Here is a 24,392-nt window from a genome sequence, read left to right on the forward strand (position 1 = left end):
AAAAAAAAAAAAAAAAAATGCTCACCATTTTAAATCTCCATTTGACTGTCTGGCTGAATATGACCATACAATTTATATCCACTTTGACAAGCATCACAGGTATCTCTTTGCTAAAGCTGTGACAGTGCCTTGCTGCAGCCGCCCCCTCGCCCTGGAATGCCCTCCCCAGTCACATCTGACAGGCCAAAACTCATTGTCTTTCATACTCATTATGTCATCTTTCCAAACAAGCCATGGATCTTTTAAGTTTAATATAATTTGAATGACATTATGACAAGCTCCATGTAGTGGTGGTGAAGCAGGAATTGAATGAGCCATCTGCATGCTTCTCTGTTGCATGTTGGGCAATTTGAGCAATTACCATAATGAGCTAATTAATTGCCAAAACTGGAAATTAGCATGAATTATATAAATAGTGAAGCTGAAACCAGGAAATTGTTATACTGTATTGTTGCTTTTAATCAATTTAGAAAGGTGAGCTATAGTCTAAATTGATGTTTGGAAGTCCAATCTGTTGCCATAACAGAGTCTATTTAACTATTTCTAAATTGACTAAAAGCTAAAATATAGCTTTTTCCCGATTTTGACCTATAGCCAGGCACTTCAAAAGTCATACACAGATAAATACAGGATCAGTGGCAGTCCCTCATGGTTCCCTGTGTATGTCAGCTGCCTTCAGAGGGAGAGGTGGTGAGTTCTAACCTGGGATGTTCACAGACTGAACTTTTGTCTGTGTATTTTGAGGCAACAATGTTATTTATATTTGAATAAAAGTGGAAATAAGCATAACAATCTTCTTTTAGTTTTTATTACACTTCTAATTAATTAATATTAAAGCTGGCTGCTAGGGTAAAGAGCTAGTGATGTTAAAGAGAGGATGGTGCTGTTTCCTCCATCGGGAATCAAACCAACACCCCACCTGTCATATAATGACAGAGACACAGCAACTCATCATGCTGAGCTATAAGCTGTTTGGAGTACACTTTCTGAATTCTACACACAGTGTTCACACTGACAACAACACAAAGCATAAAGAGTGAGATAGGTCAGAATTGAACGAGTGAGCAGCTGTTTATCTGACTGAGCTAGAGTCAGAGACTGACTAGACTCCTACATCAGCTTATTTCTATCAGTGTTCAAACTACTGATGATGATAAAAATAGCATCACTGTGCTGCCTGAGGCAGGGATTGAAAAAACAACCTTCAAACATCACACAATATCCACATGTTTATGAGTGAGCTATTCGCTTGTTAAGCTGTGACGTATGACCTCCCGACAATACTAGTTCCGGGTCCAAGCCCCAAGCTTCCAAGCCTCTCTGCCTGGTTAATATGCCGCATTGCTGTGTCCTTCATTGTTGGAATAGATCCGAGACAAAAAAAAACTATTCAACTGTCATCAACTGAGAAAGAAAAACGTAGAAAAACAAAGTTTGTCGCTAAGTCTAAACAGATTATCTATAAAAAGTTTCGTTAAAGTCCCTGGAAACCAGAAATATTTCTTTATTATTTAGCATTTTGAGTTCATCACATCACAGGACCCTATGTTAATAAGCCACCAGCCAAATTTGAACGATGATGAACGTCGCAAAGTATATAAATTTAGGTTTGACAGTCTGGCAAAACTCATGAGAAAATCATTATTTTTTAGAGTGTATTTCTCCCGCGGACTGTGTGGGCGTGTCCTTTCTGCAGCAGGTTTTCCGAGAGAGAGAGAGCGGGAGACAGAGGGGGGAGGGAAACGGAGAAAGAGATCAAGTTACACAGCACTCGCGAGTGTGTGTGTGTGTGTGTGTGTGTGTGTGTGTGTGAGAGAGAGAAAGAGAGAGTAACCTGCGTGTCTCTCGCTCTCTCTCACTAGTCCAGAGAGAGAGAGAGAGAGAGAGAGAGAGAGAGAGAGAGAGAGGCACGACGGCACACAGAGTGGGAGGGAGACGGACAGGCTCCCTCGCTGTCCGTCTCCCTCCCACTCCCCACTCTGTGTGCCGTCTCTCTCTCTCTCTCTCTCTCTCTCTCTCTCTCTCTCACTCACTAGGAGAGAGAGAGAGAGAGAGGGAGAGGGAGAGGGAGAGGGAGAGGGAGAGGGAGAGGGAGAGGGAGAGAAGCATAGCGCTTGCACACAGAGTGGGAGGCAGACGGACAGCGAGGGAGCGCTGTCACTGGGGGCAAAGAACGGACAAAAGCAGGGTGGGTGCGGATTGCGTGCGTGTACAAAGGTTATATAGAGCTTATGACGTCATAAGCTCCTGCGTTTTAGCACCTCGCGCACTGCTGTCTTCAATGAGGAAGTACTTTGTAGAATCTTGTAGAAAAGTGGCGATTTTAAGGCTTTGGGTTGAAAGTAATGTATAATAATTTCGGAGGCACAAAATTACTAACATAAGACCCTAAATAACATAGTTAGAACGTTTTTGTGGATTTTGGTTTCCAGGGACTTTAAGTTAAACAAATATTTATAAAAAGATATCTAAAAAGATTAACGGGATCCGCCCTAGTTGTTTTGAATGAGGAGCGGTGTCGCATGGCCCCGGAGGTGATGCGGGGTGAACGTGTGTCGTCAGTCTCTCTCAGAGGGCATAATGAGAAAAGCTCTGTTCCATCTGTGAGCTTCTGTCAGCTGTTTTTACTCTGATGGGTTTGGCTCCAGTTTGGATCTCATTATCAGTTTCTCATCTTGCTGCTGATTCCTCTGATCCATGTCCACTGCTAAGACTATAAAGACCATGTGCTAAAACTGAGGGACTGCTGGTTACACTTCAAGTCTTGACAAGTGGCCCACCCATCAGTCTGAGGACCCAGAGGGAGATGTTTCAAGGGTGTAGTTGATGTGCAGATGATTGAATGGCAAATGATGACAACGGTTTTATGATGGGCTTTTAGACACTTTACAAAAACCTTTTCTCTAGTGGCAAATACATAAGAAGTTACCCTGGCCCAGCAGTCAAATCAGCCTAATGGACAAGGTGTATGATTTTGGATCAGAAGACTAAGGGTTTTAGTCCCTTTGTGATAAACTTTCTAGTTCAGTAATTCCAGAAGTTTCTTTTAGAGCTTCAGGCATTATGCTGTGATTGGTAGTAGATGTCAGTTTGTGACATGGTTTTTCCACAAAAAAGGTGCACATAAAAAGCTGGGGGAGCGCGAGAGACAAACAACGTTACATCATATTTGTCTGTCATGCATTTAAATTAAAGTAACTAGCATGTTTTGAAAATGTAAGGAGTAGAAAGTACAGATATTTGTATTAAATTGTAGGGAGTAAAAGTAAAAAGTTGTCAGAAAAATAAATACCCAGTAAAGTACAGATACCTGAAAATCCTACTCAAATACAGTAACAAAGTATTTGTACTTAGTTACTTCCCATCTCTGGGTTTAGGCATGACTCATGAGGAGTGATGATTGTTAAGTTAATATCAGGGTACGGAAAAGTCCACAATGGAAATAAGCGTTTTGATTGATTTACTTTATTCATGGATATAGAGACAATAAAACATCCAAGGGATAGCATGTACAAGTGTAAACACTTATTTCCAACATGGTCCCTGATGTTTTATTGTGTTCTCAACCTTGATGATTTTTTAAATGTACTGTATGTATTCCTGCTGGGCAGTTGTATATCTTTTTATCAATTAACAAATACATTAAATCAATCAAACAACCAATCAATCAAAAGGCTTATTTCCATTGTGGACTTTTTCCTACCCTGATATTAACCTAACCAATCATCACTCTGCATGCCTAAACCTAACCAATCACTCCGCATGCCTAAACCTTTGCATGTGAAAGTTTTTGCCATTGCCTTGTGGTCACTTGTAGTATATATAGCCATATTTTTTATATTCTTTGGACAGATTTTAAAAACTACATTTATTTTGAATGTGCTAACGTGCTGCGTGCCATATCTGGTTTTATTTGGGGTTGGGGGGGGACTTCATTATAAAGTAACTTTGAAGTCATGAAAATCGACTATTTTCTTAGCACCCCCACAGATTGGTCTAGCCTCCCACAAGCGCCCCCTTAGAAAAAATCCTGGAGCTGTGCCTGTTCCTTTCGTTTTAATGCCACTACTCGACTCACTACGCAAATATGAATGCAGTTGAACTACCAGCAAGCTCGGTGGCTCAGTGGTTAACACTGTTGCCTCACAGCAAGAAGGTCCCGGGTTCGAACCCCGGTCCGTCCCAGGTCCTTTCTGTGTGGAGTTTGCATGTTCTCCCCGTGTCCGTGTGGGTTTTCTCCGGGTGCTCCGGTTTCCTCCCACCATCAAGAAAGACATGTATGTTAGGGTTAATACTCCTGTCAGTGCCCCTGACCAAGGTACTGGCAAAAAGAACTGGAGTTGGTCCCCGGGCGCTGCACAGTGGCTGCCCACTGCTCCTAGTTCTAGGAAGGTTCCTAGTAGAGGATGGGTCAAATGCAGAGGATGAATTTCCCCAAGGGGATAAATAAAGGATAACTTAACTTAACTTAACTTAGCTACTGCAAAATGTAGTCAAACTACGTAGTTCAACTACATGTAGTTCACTACTCCCCAACATCTATAGGTGCAGTTTGTCTGCAATAAAAACAGACAGAATTCCCCTGTGATGCTTTGTGTCTTATAAATATATGAATGAGCTCCACACCAACAAAGACATCAAAAGAAGAAAATGTTCCTTTTCTACATGTTTGTTTATTCCGTTTTACAATAAATACTCCTTAAAGTGCAAATCAGAACAGCAATACCATGCAATGCATAACCAGAGAAATCCAAAACCCCAATCAGACAGAGAGACAGGGAGAAGACGGCTGAAACGCACAGTCGCACTCACAGTCACACATGCACAGACAGACACACCCTTATACACATTCTCTCACTCACATGTGCACGCACACACGGGGGCGTTTTGAGTTACACTAATCATAAGACCCCCAACCACAGATACATAGAGGGCACAGGTTTGCTGCTGTGGAAAATACTCAACTTTGGTACAACAAGGAAAATCTGTAGTCGATTAGCCCCTCTGGCATGTCTTCCCCACCTCCAAACAGAGTAAAGTATAAGTGACCAACATGCCACTGGTGGATGCATACAGTACTACATTTGACAGCAAATACTGGTTATATCAGAGGAGTTCTTAACATCCAACCTATGACCGATCAAGTCATTTAAGACACAGCAATTGAGAGTAATTATGGTCACAGAAGGTTGATTTGTATACACAGGTGTTGCTGCATGTGGTTACATGTGTCTAGCAGCAGGGGGCAGAGTTTCTCCCCGGCATCAAAGTAGACACAGTGGCGCATGTACAGTCGCACAGAGGAAAGCACAGAAGAAAGACAGCCGTGCATGTGTGATTATTGACAAATTATAACGCAACAAAGGAGCACATAAAACAGAATACATGTAATAAAGGGTTTCAGCAGAGGAACACACAATTTGGCTTTTACTATTTCAAACCTTTACAGTGCTCTCATAAGGCAGAACTCATCAACTCAAATTCAAGCGTGAGCTAGACAATAATCCTTAAGGAGGACAGCTCTCCTAAGTGGGCAGAATGAGCAACTAGAATCCCAGTTCACACATGGCCCATCTCATTATTATAGGTCCAACAAAATACTCAGGCATCAACATGGTATCTGGTTGACTAGTAGTCTAGACTGTTGTGACTGCAGTCTTAAGTACAGTACATACATACTATCTCTACTCAGACTTCCTCTGTTTTACTGAGACCAGTAGAAAGGCAACAGTCTGGTGCTCTCTTCATCAATACCACTGCAAATTAACTGAACCACAGAGAGAAAGATCTGGAGAGAGAGAAAGTGAGAGAGTGAGAGAGAGACAGAGAGAGCAGGGGAGTGAGATTTGTCTAAGCAGCACCAGCATTCACTTTACATTCCGTCGTAAAAGATTTAGAGAAGACAACAGTATTACTACAATGATATAGAACAACACTACGGTAAAAACTGCCAGGACAATGCAGAACAGATGAAGCCATACTAATACCGTGTCATGCATCACAGCAGAGGACAAAAACAATAGGTACGTTCACACTACAAGACTTCCACAAACATCATTCATTTCTTCTAAATGTTGTGATTGGGAATAGCCCAGTAACAGTTGATGTTGACTCTGATAACAATATTGCACACCAAGAGAAGAGTGATGCTGTAAACCAAAAAAAATCGGAGATGTGCTGGCTTCAGTAAATGAGTTGCAAAGCGCAAACTGAACGGACAACAACAATGGCTGCACAGAACACACTCACACACGCAGAGACAACCATGAGCATCGCTCACAAAAGCATTCTATTTTGATCGTCATTGCGCTCTTCTCTAATGTCACAGACAAAACAGAGATCTCACTGGCATCAAAACTACAGCATAGATCCTCCTGACCAGTCCTCACCTCATCTGTGAGCAAGCCAGTAGCAAAACAAGACAGACACATGACGTGCTGTACCCAACCCCTCTGGCCTCCCCTACACACACCCACTCATGCACACACACACACACACACTCCACATACATTACGTACTGTATGCACACAATTCATGGGTTTGCATTTTTTAAGGCAACCGGAGAAACATTTCTGTGGCTTATTCTGGCCTAAGATCTGCAACAGATATACACCATCTCACATGAATCCCACCATTCTGTCACTTTCCTTCTCCCCTCTTCTCTCATCATTCATTGTCTTCTCACATAGTGTGATCACAGGGCTAGCTAAGACGATCTTCTCACATACAGTGTGATCACAGGGCTAGCTAAGATGATCTTCTCACATACAGTGTGATCACAGGGCTAGCTAAGATGACATGTTTTGTTCAGCTTGCTGTATGTGAAATGCCATGCCTGGCCTCTTGATGTTGCAGACTCACTTGTGCTTGTTAATTGCGTTCTGCGTATGCACGGCTGACCAGCATAACAACAGTTACAACAGCTGACTAAAGTGGAGTGTGCAGCAGTGTGTCTGTATGTATGTATGTGTGTTCTCTGTTGCATATTTGTGACAGTCCTTGAATGCCTAAAATAATGGCTGTGGGCAACATTTTTGCATTTTCTGAATGTGTGAAATTGAAGGATGCAGGAGTGCTGTGTACAGGAGTGCTGCACAACGTCGAAGCCTACTGCTCTGCTAAAAATGAGTTGGATAATTCAGCATGGGAGATGGGATGTATCTGTGCCTCAAAGCTAAAGGCGGCACACAGTCAGTAACACAGAGTATTGTCAATCTGCTATCTCTCTCGAAGGTTCACTTATCTAGAATATCTTCAAAATCAGGATAAAACTCCTTATGTTGATGCAGTGCTTAATTAATGGACCTACAGTGCCTAAAAAACAATCTCTTAAAAATAAATATGGATCTGACATCTAAATAACAAGAAACAAATCTCTATGCACGTATAAACTCTGATATTTGGTATGCCTTTGTCCATCTTTCTAACTATATATAATGTGATTCTAATATATAAATATATCATACATGGAAGTTTCTTTACAAAACTGTATAAAACCTGAAATTAAATTTTTGCATGTGTTGATGTTGCCTCAGACACAGACCTGGTGTCAGTTTTCCCACCTGATGCCCTAATCATAAAATAGGGGAAGATGCTAAACTAACTGATCAGTGACTGTGGCAAACTCAGCAGGGTCTTCCCCCATAATGTGTGATTGATGACATTTCTGCCGCCGATGGAAGATTGGTGGGGTATTTGTGGGAGGAGTGACAGTGAACTTGACCTTAGCTTGACCCTGTTCCAACAAATGTGAACTCTGACCTCTAACCTCTCACCCTGCTGACCTCAACTAGTTCCGTTTTCAGTCCCAGGATCAGTTCCAACTGGCCAGATGTTTCACGCCTGGTCTCTGACCCCAGGACTGTCAAAACAAACTATTATTCTGTCAGTCTCAATGGCTTCCTCTCTATCTCTCCTTCATCTGAAGTGAACACGAGCTGAATGGCAGACAGACATTGCTTTTCACATATGCATTCACATCTCCAGTCTGTTATAACTGGAACAGAGATGAAGGAGAACAGACAGAGAGAGGAGGTCACTTGAGACTTCTAAGCTCCATATATCTCAGATCTGTAATTGGCTTGAATTCCCCATTGGCATCCAATCAGAGGAAAGGGTTAGGGGTTGGAGGGGTAGACCTCTCAGCGTGCCAGCGTGGTGATCAGACTGGCACACATTTCAAAGAAGTCCATGGTGTGTGATCCCTGACGTGGGGTGAGCAGGGGCGAGCTGCTGGACAGGGACCCAGGGAGAGAGGAGCTGAGCTGGGGCAGAAGATCCAAAGCAGGGCTTGCTGAGTCAATACTCAATCTGGGTCTCTGGAGACCAGCCGTGGAACCGGACCTCTGGGGGGTGGACGAACCTGATTTAAAGCCCACCGCCTCGATGATGTCATCTGGGGAAATATCAGCAGAGGAAAGTAGCATCAGCATTCAACAGCAGAGCAGTTAATAAAGTTATACTAGTTATTATTATTTTTATTTTTTTTACTTATTATAGTTGTTAATAGTATCACTGTTATTACTGCCACTACTGTGCATCTCTTTCTCTCTCTCTCAACCAAATCGCTCTTGGCAGATGAACGCCCACCAAGAACCAGGTCTGCCCAGGGTTTCCCTTCAGTTAAAGAAGCAGGTCTGCCCAGGGTTTCCTCCCAGTTAAAGAAGCAGGTCTGCCCAGGGTTTCCCTTCAGTTAAAGAAGCAGGTCTGCCCAGGGTTTCCCTTCAGTTAAAGAAGCAGGTCTGCCCAGGGTTTCCCTTCAGTTAAAGAAGCAGGTCTGCCCAGGGTTTCCTCCCAGTTAAAGAAGCAGGTCTGCCCAGGGTTTCCTCCCAGTTAAAGAACCAGGTCTGCCCAGGGTTTCCTCCCAGTTAAAGAAGCAGGTCTGCCCAGGGTTTCCCTTCAGTTAAAGAAGCAGGTCTGCCCAGGGTTTCCTCCCAGTTAAAGAAGCAGGTCTGCCCAGGGTTTCCCTTCAGTTAAAGAACCAGCTCTGCCCAGGGTTTCCCTTCAGTTAAAGAAGCAGGTCTGCCCAGGGTTTCCTCCCAGTTAAAGAAGCAGGTCTGCCCAGGGTTTCCCTTCAGTTAAAGAACCAGGTCTGCCCAGGGTTTCCCTTCAGTTAAAGAAGCAGGTCTGCCCAGGGTTTCCTCCCAGTTAAAGAAGCAGGTCTGCCCAGGGTTTCCCTTCAGTTAAAGAACCAGGTCTGCCCAGGGTTTCCTCCCAGTTAAAGAAGCAGGTCTGCCCAGGGTTTCCTCCCAGTTAAAGAACCAGGTCTGCCCAGGGTTTCCTCCCAGTTAAAGGGCTCTTTCCTTGCTGCCATCGCCAAGTGCACGCTCTTGTTGGGAAATGTGTTTCAATTGCCACATGACCTGTGCAGTAAAATAGCCAGTGCATGTGAGAATTGTTTCAATTGTTGAGTCTAAAATAAAGAGCCTGGTCTTCTACCTGCTGTATTTGTTAAGCGCCTTGAGATAACGCTTGCTATGATTTGGCTCTATATAAATATCAAATTAATTGATTGATTAAATCAAGCATAAGCCCTACAACATGAACATCAGTTCTTCAAAGAACAGCCACACTGCAGGGCCAAGGGGGTTTTCAACTGAAAAAGCAGAGGACCAGTGATACATTTGGATGATCTGCAGTTGCCTGTGGGGTCTTGTGTACATTCTTTGCTGTCACCTACCATCAATGCTCTTGAAGTCAAGGAGGTAGGATCTGCTGTCCACTTGGTAGAGCTGCAGACTCATCTTCACCAGGTTGCCAGTCACTGGGTTCTTCCTCCGCACACGCAGGTGGTATGGGTTCACCACCTGCAAACAAGTCACAGACACACATTTGTATATCATATCATATATCTGTGATCATATTATATATATCTATGATCATAGCATATCATATCTGTGTGTTGCTGTTGAATGGCAGACAGTCCATATCCTCTTACCTTCCAGTCAAAGCTGAGTTGTCTCATAGCGCGGTACACTTCAGCCATGATGTCATAGGGCCTGCTCTGGCTCCTGATGCCCAGGTGCCACTTGGCCTTCTTCACTGCCAGGGGTTTGGGCCGGGTGGTGTTCAGAGCATCCAGAGGGCAGCGGGCTTTGGGACTGTCAGCCAGGAGCGGAGGCATCCTCTCTGGGTGGGGTTTGACCCCAGGGGGCAGCGGCATGCCCTCCTCCATAAAGGAGCCCTGGGGAGGACTGGAGGCCAGGTAGAACTCACTGGCCTGGGTCATGATGCGCCGATTGTCTATGATGAGATGGTAGGCTACTGCTAGCTGGTCCTGGGAGGATGGAGGGAGGATGTGAAGTCAACAGAAGTGTAAGTGAGGGTAATTCATGATGGAAATGGAATTTAAATACAACAAAAATACATCAGTAACAAACTAATATTCAACCCCGATTTTGATTCTGACATACAGTAAAGCTCTGATAATTAATGCACCTTGATCATATACAGTCTATGACTTTGATGCGTGCTTTGAATGAATTGAATGAATGAGGAAATAGGTGTCTGGCACTGTAAAATCTGAAACTGTCCATATTGCATTGTGATTGGCTAGTTGTTACAAACCACACCTCTTTCGTGGGCATGAGCTGATGTGCATGAGAATTTTCATATGCATGAGCTCAGAGCTGGATAGGGAAATCCTAAATTGACAGAACCAGCTGATAACCTGAGTCGTGGGATCATTTAGCGCAATTGCAATTGTCTGGTTAAGTCAATCCAGATCAAGGGAACAGATCCTGGATCTGTTTATCTCACTTAGTAGTACAGGCCCCTGATGTCCCCAAAATAAAAACAAACAAGAATCTTATAACCACCACAATTTGATGATCAGAGAATAGGCTAATTTGTTGCTCAACAGATCAGATATGGGTTGAGTGTACCTGTGGATCTCCGCTGTAGAGGCTGGACATGACCTCAGACTCGGTGCTTTCAAACTTCTCACACACCTCCCTGACGGCCTCCTCATCCAGGACTGTAGCATCGTATGACGGATCCTCAGGGAACAGGTAGCCTGGCAGGTCCTGCTTAAACCACTCATGCTCCCTGACAGAGGATGGGAGAATCAGTCGATTCAAGATGCAATCACTTTCAAGTCGAAACTATGAAACCAAACTTTGATTTAAAAAAAAGTCATGCATATATGTGTTGTTTTATCTTTGTGCCAAAGTGAAAAAAATATTTTATTATAAAGAACATGTAAATTTAATCTATGAGTACTTATCATCATTAGCTCAGTCCAAATCTGCAGTTTTATTAACACATTCACTGCCAGCCGTTTTTTTTTTACTGTAGGTAGGTTCTGCCAGAGGGTTTTTTTGAGGATTCTGGCTCATCTTTCAAGACCCGAGGATTCTTTTCTGCTAAGATTTTGTGAACACACAATATCTCAAAAGAACTAATAGAATGTGTGCTTTCTCTGTCTAAAAGAGTTAGTTTGTAGAGTTAGTAGTTATGTAAGCATTAGCAGTTGAATACAGCATGGTTTCAGCGTCTGGAAAATTATTCTGAGATAAACGGCTTTTTGTGAAATTCGATAGAACAGTCACTTTAACCATTCATTTTTGGCATCAGTAAGACGTCAGACATCTAAACAATAGTTTTGAACAGTAATTTCCTCCATAACAGCAGGAAACACCCCTCTGCTTCAAACTCCTCCCTCCGTGTGTGTTCCTCGTTTCACAACAAGCTCGTTGCTGCTGCTGCTGTAACCTCGCGTCACCAGGCTCACTGCTTCTGCTGCTGCTGCCTGTCTGCTGGCGGCCGCTCGGCAAGTCTGGATATGGGCTCGCTCGTTTCTTGTGATTTCGGTTGAGAGCTTTGATGAAGCTTTTGCGATTCTGGTCTTATTTATGCTGCGTGTTTCAAAGTGTGTTCCACCCGTAATCTATTATGCAAATTTGCAATCCCGCACCGCCAGCAATCAGCGCGAAAACGAAAGCGTTTTCGCCAATCCATTTTCATGAGAATGGCTTCCTCAAACTGCTTTTTGCTTGCCTTCCTCTAGTCTGGGAGAGCACTGTCGCCACTTAGTGGGTCCGTGGAATGGGTTGTACACGTTCGCTGGCTTCAATATTTTTATAGGAGACGTGGGGAGCGTTGATCCACGTCCCACCGTCAAATTTTTTTTTTTTTTTTTTAAGCCGAGATATCTCGTCATTGGCAGTGAACCGTTGGATTCTGTAAGCCGAGATATCTCGTCAATGGCAGTGAACGTGTTAAGTGTGGCAATGCAGAAAATTCAAATGGAAATTCTACAGAATATGACAAACATAAACGGTTGATTAAATATGACAAAATGATGATAACTAAGTTTTACAAAGAATTTAAAAAGGGGGAGAGAGAGAGAGAGAGAGAGAGAGAGAGAGAGAGAGAGAGAGAGAGAGAGAAAGGAGTGCAGATTCCGTTCCTGGGTCAGTTGAGCCAGCAGAGAGGGGGTCAGTCAGTACCTGATGTCTTTGATGGTGGCTCTCTTCAGAGGGTCCACCTGCAGCATGAGCATGAGCAGTGAGGCCACGGAGCGGGTCAGGTACTCTGGGATGTAGAAGACTCCTCCTCTGATCTTCTTGAACAGCGTGGGGACGTGCTCATCATCGAAGGGCAGCGTGCCGCACAGCAGGGCGTACAGGATCACCCCACAGCTCCAGATGTCCACCTCTGGGCCTGCATACAGCCTGGCAGCCGGACCACAGGATTGTGACACACATTTAAGATCCATACAAAATGCAGAAGTCTTGTATGGGAAAACATGCAGAAATGTCACACACACACACACACACACACACACACACACACACACACACACACACACACACCTTCCTGAGATGACCTCTGGAGCAGCGTAGTTGGGTGAGCCGCAGCTCGTCCTCAGGAACTCCCCATCTGACATCATGTTTGACAGTCCTGTAGGCCAAACACACCTTCTGTCTTTACTCTGATACTGATACAGTCCCAGCACTTTCATACAATATTGAGCATTTTGTTACTGTCATTCCTTTGATGTCAGTCGGGTGCAGTCACACAATGTGGCAGAGAGAGGGTAAGGTTTAGGCACAGTGGGCATGAATGATACAGTTGAAGTCAGAGGTTTATGTAAAATAAAGTCATTAAAACTAATTTTTAACCATTCGACAGATTTCATGTTAACAAACTATAGTTGAACTATAACTATATATAACTACAGTTAGTTTATAAGTCATTTTTAAGGCAAGGCCACTTTGGCCTGTTAAATACAAATGTATTCTGGGATTCTCAGCCAAAATGTAGGGCATCAAGGCTTATGTAGGGCACCAAGCCCAATGGTTGTTAAAATCCTTTTTTCTGTCCTTTTTCCTCAAAAAAAAAAAAAAAGTGCTGCAGTGTGATACAGCACAGGCTCAGGCTGCAAAGTTAGTTACATGTCCAGTAACACAAGGTAACATAACTGTAACGCGGGTTATTTTCTGTAGCTATAAATTACAGATGTCCCCACGGTAGATGCTACAATTTACTGATGTTCCATAAACAAATCATATACAGGCTACTGCTACTGATTGTGTTTTTTCTGCTCTTAACCTGGTTAATTTGGCTATATTCTTCATTATAAACTATACTTTTTAACATGAAATCTGTGGAGTGGAGTGGTTAAAACACGATAAAATCAGCGCAGCTCAGGCGAGGCGTGGGTACACGCAAGGTTCACGTTGAGGCGCCCTGTGTACACAGCCTCATTGACTAAAAAGGACGCCTATTAAAAAGCGTGGGTAAAGGCAAGGCGTAGGCAAGGCCTCACCAACAAGGCCCGGAAACCCCTTCCGCCAAGGACCTCACCAACAAACCCCCCCCCCCCCCCCCCCCCCCATCCCCACACACACACACACACACACACAAACTCACTACCTCCTCCTAAACTCAACTGGGGACTGTAACATTAGAATAAGCAGACTATGATTTGCGGGCGTGATTGACAGGTCCCCTGTCCAGTGATCGCACAGGACGCTGATCATGGACCAATAGGAGGCGGCGCTGTGGCTCTGTGGGAGCTGCTACCTGGTAGCTGCTTCTGACTGCAAAAACCCAAGTTGGAGATGGTCAAAATGCCAAACTCAAGGCTTCAAAACCAGAGTCCACAAACCAATGGGTGAGGTGACGGTGGCCATATTTGTTATAGTCTATGGTTTTAATGACTTCAACCTAAGTGTATGTAAACTTACCACTTCAACTGTATCTTTATCCTTCTTTACCCGCTAAGTCTCTAAGCCCCAAACACAAAGCTCGTCTGATTGGATGAGCCTGTCTCTGCTGCTAGGGCCTCAGCCATAGGCTAAACACCAGACGCCCCTGACCTTCCCCTTAATCTCTGATCCCCCTTTTCCTCAACAATCTCTCTGGCTGTTAACCAGTGTCTGTTGTTTTCCTCAACAATCACACTGGCTGTTATTAACCAGTGTATGTTGTTTTCCTCAACAATCACTCTGGCTGTTAACCAGTGTCTGTTGTTTTCCTCAACAATCACACTGGCTGTTATTAACTCATTGAGTGCCAATGACATCTAAAGACGTCAATTCAAATAGTAACGTAGAGTGCCAATGACGTCTAAAGACGTCAATTGCTTTTTTTGACGGTGGGACGTGGATCAAAGCCTGATGCATCTCCTGTAAAAATATGGGGGATGTTGAAGGTATATAAGCTATTTTACGGACCCATTAGGTGGTGACAGTGCTCTCCAGATTAGAGAAAGGTGAGGAAAAAACAGAGAAGAAGTCATGGGGAAACGGAAGCCGCATCGGTATGCATCGATATGCATGAAGCTGTGCCTGCAGCAGTCAATCTGCTCCCAATATTGAGCCCCTCCGTCTCCGCTGCGATAGCCCCTCCACATGATTAGTTGCCAGAAAAGGTTACATTATTCTCAGCTGGAAGCGCTGGGAGCCGGCGACAAAAACGGCGGAACGCTGTGAAAAAGCTGGGTGGGTCAGTGCAGAGCAAACGCAGCAGAGAGCCACCAGAGACACTCCCACAGAGGAGGGGTTTGCAGTTGAGGGGGGTGGGGCACACAGGGCAGCATACAACACCGACCCAGACAGCAGGCTCGATGGACAGATTGGCAAACACAAGCTAGAATATCTGATGCCCACCAGCAGTAAATCAAGACCAGCAAGAAGGTGTAGGGTCTGCGCACGCAGGGGCCAGCGCTGCTGGTTGCAGCTAAAAAATATTATTTTGCCAAACAAAATTCCTTTGTTTTCACTGTTTTATTGAAGGAAATTATTTTTGAGGTGTCACTACATCAGAAAATATTAGCTTCAGAGTCAGTGATGTGCTTGAAATGCTTCATTTCACAAAAGGCTCATTATCTCAGCTTCTAGTTTGAAACGTCTGTTTTTGGTGAAAACAACCTATCTTCTACTGCTGATAACTAAAGAACGGAAAATGATATCAATAAACTTTTTTTTGCTGATGATACAATAGTCTCATCGTTCTTTGGGCGTGTTCGGTGTTTACATAGTAATATCACACAATATTCTGTGGGCCTCGAGAAATCACTGAAAACGCTCTGAAAGGGCTGGCACTGGGAGCATCCATTTTACAAAAGTGGCTGGCACTCAATGAGTTAACCAGTGTATGTTGTTTTCCTCAACAACCTCTCTGGCTGTTAACCAGTGTCTGTTGTTTTCCTCAACAACCTCTCTGGCTGTTAACCTGTGTCTGTTGTTTTCCTCAACTACCTCTCTGGCTGTTAACCTGTGTCTGTTGTTTTCCTCAACTACCTCTCTGGCTGTTAACCTGTGTCTGTTGTTTTCCTCAACAACCTCTCTGGCTGTTAACCAGTGTCTGTTGTTTTCCTCAACAACCTCTCTGGCTGTTAACCTGTGTCTGTTGTTTTCCTCAACTACCTCTCTGGCTGTTAACCTGTGTCTGTTGTTTTCCTCAACTACCTCTCTGGCTGTTAACCTGTGTCTGTTGTTTTCCTCAACAACCTCTCTGGCTGTTAACCTGTGTCTGTTGTTTTCCTCAACTACCTCTCTGGCTGTTAACCAGTGTCTGTTGTTTTCCTCAACAACCTCTCTGGCTGTTAACCAGTCTCTGTTGTTTTCCTCAACAACCTCTCTGGCTGTTAACCAGTGTCTGTTGTTTTCCTCAACAACCTCTCTGGCTGTTAACCTGTGTCTGTTGTTTTCCTCAACTACCTCTCTGGCTGTTAACCTGTGTCTGTTGTTTTCCTCAACTACCTCTCTGGCTGTTAACCTGTGTCTGTTGTTTTCCTCAACAACCTCTCTGGCTGTTAACCTGTGTCTGTTGTTTTCCTCAACTACCTCTCTGGCTGTTAACCAGTGTCTGTTGTTTTCCTCAACAACCTCTCTGGCTGTTAACCAGTCTCTGTTGTTTTCCTCAACAACCTCTCTGGCTGTTAACCAGTGTCTGTTGTTTTCCTCAACAACCTCTCTGGCTGTTAACCTGTGTCTGTTGTTTTCCTCAACAACCTCTCTGGCTGTTAACCAGTGTCTGTTGTTTTCCTCAACAACCTCTCTGGCTGTTAACCAGTGTCTGTTGTTATCCTCAACAACCTCTCTGGCTGTTAACCTGTGTCTGTTGTTATCCTCAACAACCTCTCTGGCTGTTAACCAGTGTGTTGTTATCCTCAACAATCACCCTGGCTGTTAACCAGTGTCTGTTGTTTTCCTCACCTATCACTCTGGCTGTTAACCAGTGTCTGTTGTTTTCCTCCACAACCTCTCTGGCTGTTAACCAGTGTCTGTTGTTTTCCTCAACTATCACTCTGGCTGTTAACCAGTGTCTGTTGCTCTCAGTCAAAACATGTCTCCCACCGCGCCCCCCTGCCTGCCTTCCCTCCCTATCAGATGACACTGGGCCTCAAGGCTTCCTGCCAGAGTTGATATCAGAGCCGCCTGTTGCTAGGACACCTCTCTCCACCTCACACGCCCCGCTGGTTCCAAGGCCTTTGTATACATTTCTGAAAACCTTTCATGGCCATATATTGCATGAGCACTATCTCTAAACAGCCAACTAGAATAATTACTGTGCAACTGATAAGGAACTGTATTCACTGACTGATTTGCTCTAATTTAATCAGATAGTTGGTCAATTATTGTGATTTTGACACTTTCCCATAAGTGTATAATTAATAGGCGGGGATGCCATGTCTTCTAGCACTGCAACAATTTGCCACTTGGCTCCAAGACATTTTGCATTGACTTGATGTATTCCACTCACCTCTGCTCAGATCTCTGCGTCTTTCTCATTCACACCGCTGAATATATTCTGGTTTTCTACACCATCTCTCTTCTCTCATTCTCTCACATTTCTCAATGTCTGCCAAGCCAGTCTTCTCTCTCTCCCTCTACCTGTAACACCCACCCCTCCCTGCTCTCTGGGGCTCATACCAAAGTCGGCTATCTTGGCGTTCTTGCTGGCATCCAGCAGGACGTTCTCGGGTTTGAGGTCTCTGTGGACCACCATGTGTCTGTGGCAGTAGTCCACTGCTGAGATAATCTGCTGGAAGAGACGGCGAGCTTCTGTGTCCTCCACCTGAAAGAGACAATATGAAGGGACAGGATCATATGAATGGACAGGATCATATGAATGGGGTGTGGTCGGTAGGATTTTGTGGTTCTGTCTGGAGTAATAGAACACCTTTCTACAGCAACTATTAATTGCTCCAGTAGCTGCTGTGTGGCCACGGCCAGCAACAGATGGCTGTGGTTGTACTGGGCATTCCTCTCATCTCTATGCGTGTAATTGTATGAAATTATGAGGAACAGGGTGTTGCTGAAAACGGGTATATGTGCTCACTGCTCAGTCAGCTTTCCCTGAATAAATAGAGGAAATAGTAGCATGTAGATCACTGCCAAAATCAATGTTAACACCAACATAAAGTGTCTTAACAAGCTGCAACACTTCCAAGACCCAAAGAATCCCTCCGTTGGTGTTCTGCTGACGGTGGTAGAATACACGATCTCAGCCACCACTCCATAACTTGAAGAATACCTAAGTTGGGTTGAGTTCTGGTGACTGAGCCATATGGATGGGTAGCATAATTGTTTGTGGATTGGGTGGGTAACCACACTGCCACCCAGTGGCTGGGAACTCAAATCAACAACTGAATCGACAGATTAAATGTCTTACCCGTCCATGTTTGCAGATATAGTCAAACAGCTCGCCTCCAGACACATACTCCATCACCATGAAGAAATCTGTGGGGGTGCTTATCACCTGGTACCTTGAACACACACGCACGCATGCACACGTCCACACAAACACAAACACACACACACACGGAATCAGATGTCGTTTGGATTATTACATTTGTGAGGACATTCCACTGAATTGCTGTACATTCATTAACCGGTAACATCCTATCCATAAACTTTAATCCTACATTAAAACCCTTTATTAAAATACATGGACTTTTTCCTCATCTCTACCCTTGTGATGACATGTGGCCCTTTGTATCCTTATGAGGAACCAAACGCCTTCCCAGGGATAAAAATAAATACATCAACACATGCACACAGGCACAGCTTGGTAAGGCTAGGCTGTGATAGATGGCTGCTGTTGAGCATATATATATTTTCATAAAGGTCAGACATATTAAAATGCATGTAGAGTCTCATGAATGGCTGCTGCTGGGAGCTTCTGCACTTCATCACAATCTGTTCACAAGCTTGAGACCTGACATGCTAAGAGTAGCACAGCACGGCTGGTGCGGTGGTTGAAATACACACACATACAAATCACAATCTCTCTCCCTTTCTCTCTCCCTCTCTCTGAGACAGACAGACAGACACAGACACAGACACACACACACACACACACACACACACACACACACACACACACACACACACACACACACACACACACACACACACACACACAGAGTTTCGAGGAGATACAAACAGACCACTTGAGCTAAATTCAAACACATTTGTTCTGTTTCATTGCCTCTCTTCATCCTTTCACAAACAGAGAGAATGTATCACTTGTCTGCTTTGCTCTGTTCCACCTTAAAGCTTTAAGCCGTCTGTATACCAGCACCAATAATGAGTGTGTGTGTGTGTGTGTGTGTGTGTGTGTGTGTGTGTGTGTGTGTGTGCTTCCCACTGCTCCAGTCCTGCTCTGACTGATAGTAGACGCTCACAGACTGAAGGTCCTTACACATCAAGAGCGATGCGAATATACGGCGTGGAATTGCGATGCGAGTTTTGACCCACTTGTCAATCACAGCACAGTCATGTGTACACGTCGGAAGCGAATTTCTGAAAAATCGACCGTGGTTCGAAAAAATAAACACCGCAATAACGCTCTGCCAAACTTCGCCGTTGGTATGCACGGTTGCATTGACTGATATAGGTTCGGAAAATATTATTGACGTGCGAATTAATCGCACAAAAAAAGGACCTTAAGAGCACACATATCTGCCATAGCTCACAGTGTGACAGTGGGCTAACTCTGACCCCCGGCCTAAAAATAACACAAAGATTGTTGAGAGACACAGACTGATGAGGAGAAAGAAATGCAAAGAGACATGTTAGAGAGAGAGAGAGAGAGAGCGAAATAGACAGAGAGAGCAGACAAAGAGTCAAAGAAAAGGTAGTGAGGAGACAAGACACTGGATTTAGCCTTACAGCAATTACTGAAACTTCTATCCCCTTAACTGGAGATTTGTGCTAACCAAAACAGATTCCTAACTGCAGGCCTGTGTGTGTGTACGTGTTCAACCTCCTGGGAGCCCTGTGGGCATGCTCAGTATAGCGCAGCTGTAGTAAAAAAACAACACAGGGACGAGCAGAGCATGCGTAGCACCAGGCTCACAACACACCAGCTATCTCCTTGATGTAGGATATCAGCACTGACAAATCAAATCAAATGTGACGTCTCTCTCCACTTACAGCTTGATGATGTGTGGGTGTCTGAACAGTTTGAGATTCTGGATCTCCCGTTTAATCTTCCCCACGACATCCAGACTGCGAATCTTCTGTCTGTTCAGGATCTTCACAGCCACTTTGTGGCCCGTCAGCTGATGCTCCCCGACTAAAAACAAAAATAATACAGATATGAAGCAGATGCAGCATTCAGAGATTAAACACACATAGGGGCTTTTACACACAGGCAAAAGACACATGCCCAGGAGAGAGAGGGAACAGGTGAGGAGGGAGGACGAGAGAGAGAGAGAGAGACACACTAATGGATTCAGGTTTGATTTGGAGGCCTGTTGGAGATAGCAGACTATAGCATGCCAGTGAATACAATCTGACTGACCCCATTTTTCCATTTGAGGGGTTTGTGCCAAATGTAGCTACTCTGCTTTCACTGGTGTGTTGAGGTACTGACTAGCTTGGCAGATAGCGGAGCGGAGAGCCAAGAGCAGCAGTTGGCACTGTTACCATGGAAACCAAACTACGGCAAGTCTAGAGACAGCACCGGACAGGGACGCCATCCGTTCTCTTAAAGGGACAGCGCAGTAGCCTTGTTTGTTGCGAACTGGTTTAGGTTGTTCAGAGTCTCTGGATGAGAGGTGCAAGCTGTTTTCTCCCTGCCTGCCGGAGACTGTCTACTAGCCACATTGTTATTACTGAAGCCACATTTCCTAGCTAGACTGCAAAGGCATCAGTGATGATCATGAACAGTTTTAAAGAGGTGGCCAGTGTCAGAATCAGAATCACTTTTATTGCCACAGTATGCAAGTTACATACGAGGAATTTGTCTTAGTGTATGTATGCAGCGTAGCGGTTACATCAATATACAGGGATAAGGAGTAGGAAGATAACTAAAGGCAATCACAAGGTTGCAAGTGCAATCAAATCCAATCAAATCGAGTCAATATATACAATATGTACATGAGTGGTGAAGTGTTCTGTGGATGATAAATATGAATTTACGTTGGATTTACATGAGATTTAAAGACTGTGTCACTTGTGACTGTCACTTCTACAATCTGATTTGCCACCCCAGATGCCACCACAAAGGTTCTGCCACATCATTGCTTCCACCTCGTGGGGCAGGTGTTGACCAAGATGTTTCTTTCTACCTCTAGGCTGTGTCTGTCCCACTTTGCCTTTAAGGGCAGAGTTGTTTTACTATCGGCGGAACATAAAATCAAACGAAAATCCACTCTCAACCAGACCTGTCAACTCTCACGTTTTTCCCGGGTTTCTCCTGTAGTTTCACTTCCTCTCCCGGTGAGCTCCCGCTTGGTAATTTCCCCCATAAATCACCTATATTTGCCTTTTTTATACAGTTATAGAGAGAGAGAGAGAGAGAGAGAGAGAGAGTTGTGAGTGAGTGATAGAGTGACAGACAGGTGAGCGAGAGAGAGAGAGGTGAGTGTGAGAGAGAGGTTGTGAAGGGGGCATCAGATGAGCCGATCAGCACCATCAGACTGCAGTAAACTTAACAAAATGGAAAGGAATCCTTCTAGAAAATGAATCGGGTCATTGCACCCCCTCCCTGAAGTTATGATATTAATGAGACAGCTACGTTAATAGCCATTTTAATCCTGCCCTGATACAGACACATGCTAGTTTTTGTAAACTGAAAGTTAAATTGTACTTGGTGTTTGTTTTTGAAGAAGACATCAACATAAACACCAACAATGGTGTACCATGGCAGGGATTGCCTAACACCTTGCAGTGTTATTCTACAGAACAAAGTCCATGAGAATAAATAAACAGGTTCTGACCATTAAGGCCATTGAAGAATGGCCTTAATGGTCAGAACCGTTTTTTTTTAATTCTTTATCCAAAAACATGCAGGCTAATTCTTATTAAATCAGTATAATATATGGTAGCCTATACTATATGATTCAGATTAGTAATATTGAGTTAATTTAAAGGAAGATAGATACCCAGGGTATGCATGTCCATTTTTGTTTGGTGGTTTTCTTAGAGCATTTGACTACATAATATTCTTAACTTTTGTAAATGAGCTCAGAAAATGGTCCCATTTATTTTATTTTTTAGTTAACATTAGCCTATAGCCCTAATTTGTTTTTGCAACCTTATAAGACCCAGTTTTTCCATAGTTCACCTCAGTTTTACATTACCGTACTCACTATGATGTGCACTATGGTTTTTACCTCATAAAGATTTATGCCAGCCTAACTCACTTGATCCATATTTAATATGGATAAAGTGAGTTTTTAAGTGGGTTTACCCCCCCCCCGCCCCACTACTACATCCCTCAAGCTGCGCATAAGGAAGAGGCGGGGTGAGAAGAATGGAGTTAAAATCCCACAAGGTCATGCAGACTGCCCTAAAAGTGTCTGTGAGGAACCTGCACTGAGAACATAACATGCTAACATGGTGCGCTGCCTGCCTGGGCTAACTTTACGCCCGTGTGGATCGTGCCCAGAGTTGGCAGGCGCATAGCACTTGCTGGCAACGAGATATTATCTACACACCATGTTGTCAATATTTCAGTTACGAAATATTACAGTTAGTGGCGGTGTTCGTCTAGAGATATGCCCTTTACGGCAAACAGGACTGTAAAAATCGAATACACGACCAAGTAATCACTGGCTACGCGCCAATAACGCAAGTATGCTTGTCTAGCCACTTGCAGCCATTGTCCAGCAGGTAATTATACCTCTCATTGCTGATAAGACAGATTATAGATAGCTTCGGTGAAAGAATTTGCCTTTCAAGCTGTCATATTCCCAAACTACATGTACGCCCCAAACCAATTCTGTCGCTGCAGTTTATACACACAGCTACGCAACGTGCGTACTGACCACCGGAGGAGGGGCGAAGGTAACATTACTGCGATTTGTCGCTTTATACCTACTACAAGGCACAAACGCACACATTCGGCACGACGTGACACAAAAACATGACTTAACTCTTTACTTTCCCGAAGGTGCCCACTCCGAGCGTGTCGCCGAGGATGTAATGGCCGATCTTTACCCTGCCTTCGTGTTTCTGTTGCCGCTCTGCCATCTTCTCCGTTACCGACGGCTGCCTGTGCTCGCTCGGTGACGGTATGGAGGCTGTGCTGCCTGCCTGTCCGTGGGGCGCACGGTGTGGTGGGTGTGCTGCCTGCCTATCCGTGGGGCGCACGGAGGGGCGGGGCACGGTGTGGTGGGCGTGCTCCCTGCCTGTCCGTGGGGCGCACGGAGGGGCGGGGCACCTCTCACGCTCGGCGAGAGGCCACTGACGACAGCTTCAGGCACGACCCCGAAGTATACACACTGCTGTCAGTCAGGTACACCGTTTTACTCAAAGGGGGAAATATGGAGTAGCGTTTCTCTGGCGTAGCATGGCCTACTTTGCATGGCCGAATTATCCCAGGCCCCCTGCAGCTATGTCTGTCCCATCAACCGTCCCAGTCAGATAGGTAATGCTAGATAAATAGGCAAACGATGGAGATTTTATGGCCGAGCTATGCAAAGGTAATGCAAAGGGCAACACAGGGTCATCTTAGTTAAAATTGGCTATGTCGGCGGTGTCAGTCACTCACGATTGTGATGCAATCAGTGATGTCACTGGAGCAAATGTGATGTCATCAGTGATGTCACTGTGATTGCCAACTGTGATGTCACTCAGGCAGTTGTCATCAGTGATGTCACTCAAGCAACTCTAATGTAGCATAAGCCGAGCCGATGGTGCACAGTTTCCACGCCTAGGTGGGTGGGCGGTGTCTGTCTGTCTGTCAGTCACGATTTTAGGAGCACGCTCCGCTTGCAATTTCCATAACTGCAGCCATGGCACATCTCCAGAGTCTCCACCACCCTATATCCACGCGCGCTCCATTCCTAGTTTTACCAAATTTACATGTTTATCTACAATACATATAAGGAGCTTTCATGGCCCTTGTGTCCCTTGTGTCCTGTTGGTAATCTAGACATGCTTTTATAGACCCTTTTCACAGCAACCGTTTTGAGGTGGTAAAGCAGGAAGTAAAGCAGATCATGAATGATGGTTCCGTTCCATTCATTCCAGTGCCATTAATGTTATTGGTCACACCTGCTCTACTTCCTGCACATCAATATGGTTGCTGTGAAAAGGGCCTATTCTAAAATGTATGCATACTCAGCCCTACAGTGCAGTGCCAAAAGACAGACAGGTGTATATTTTTCTGGCTGTGCGGTAATTACACCCTAATGTGTGTGTGTGTGTGGGGGGGGGGCACCTTTCCATTTTCAGAATGGACAGGCTGTTGGAAACATTGAAAATGAAATACTTGCTGACACATGGTTTACACATTAGATGCATGATGATGTCACACAGTCAAATGAGACCAATGACTGACTCGGCCTAGTTAGTAGGCCTTCTGATGGGGTCAGACCCAACATCTTACCTCAGCAAGCCAAGCTTCCAGCTGTAGATGTATCTACGGCTGGCTACTGCGAGACTAGAGTAGGCCTAGCATGTACGCAACCTTGCCCTACACAG

At 44.5% G+C, this 24,392-nt stretch overlaps 1 protein-coding gene across 3 annotated transcripts; it reads right to left on the reverse strand.

Annotated features, from left to right (window-relative positions):
* Window positions 1–4,664: 4,664 nt before the first annotated feature.
* prkaa2 (protein kinase, AMP-activated, alpha 2 catalytic subunit) lies at window positions 4,665–22,946 on the reverse strand. 3 transcript variants are annotated; one of them, XR_014553242.1, is made up of 11 exons: window positions 22,841–22,946; window positions 19,893–20,034; window positions 18,127–18,220; window positions 17,385–17,529; window positions 12,816–12,903; window positions 12,450–12,674; window positions 10,884–11,046; window positions 9,938–10,276; window positions 9,680–9,806; window positions 6,799–8,395; window positions 4,665–6,757 (listed from the first exon to the last, which is right to left on the reverse strand). XR_014553242.1 is itself a non-coding variant. In XM_083648375.1 (10 exons), the coding sequence occupies exons 1-10, from the start codon at window positions 22,935–22,937 to the stop codon at window positions 8,142–8,144; spliced, it is 1,674 nt and encodes a 557-aa protein (XP_083504501.1). In that variant the 5' UTR covers window positions 22,938–22,946; the 3' UTR covers window positions 4,665–8,141. The 3 variants fall into 3 exon arrangements, 2 of the variants coding, with proteins under 2 accessions (XP_083504501.1, XP_083504502.1); XM_083648375.1 differs by having other exon boundaries at window positions 4,665–8,395; XM_083648376.1 differs by lacking the exon at window positions 22,841–22,946 and adding an exon at window positions 21,128–21,230 and having other exon boundaries at window positions 4,665–8,395.
* Between the last annotated feature and the right edge of the window lie 1,446 nt (window positions 22,947–24,392).

The sequence above is a fragment of the Poromitra crassiceps genome, assembly GCF_964638095.1.
Source record: "Poromitra crassiceps genome assembly, chromosome: 12".
Classification (NCBI taxonomy): domain Eukaryota; kingdom Metazoa; phylum Chordata; class Actinopteri; order Beryciformes; family Melamphaidae; genus Poromitra; species Poromitra crassiceps.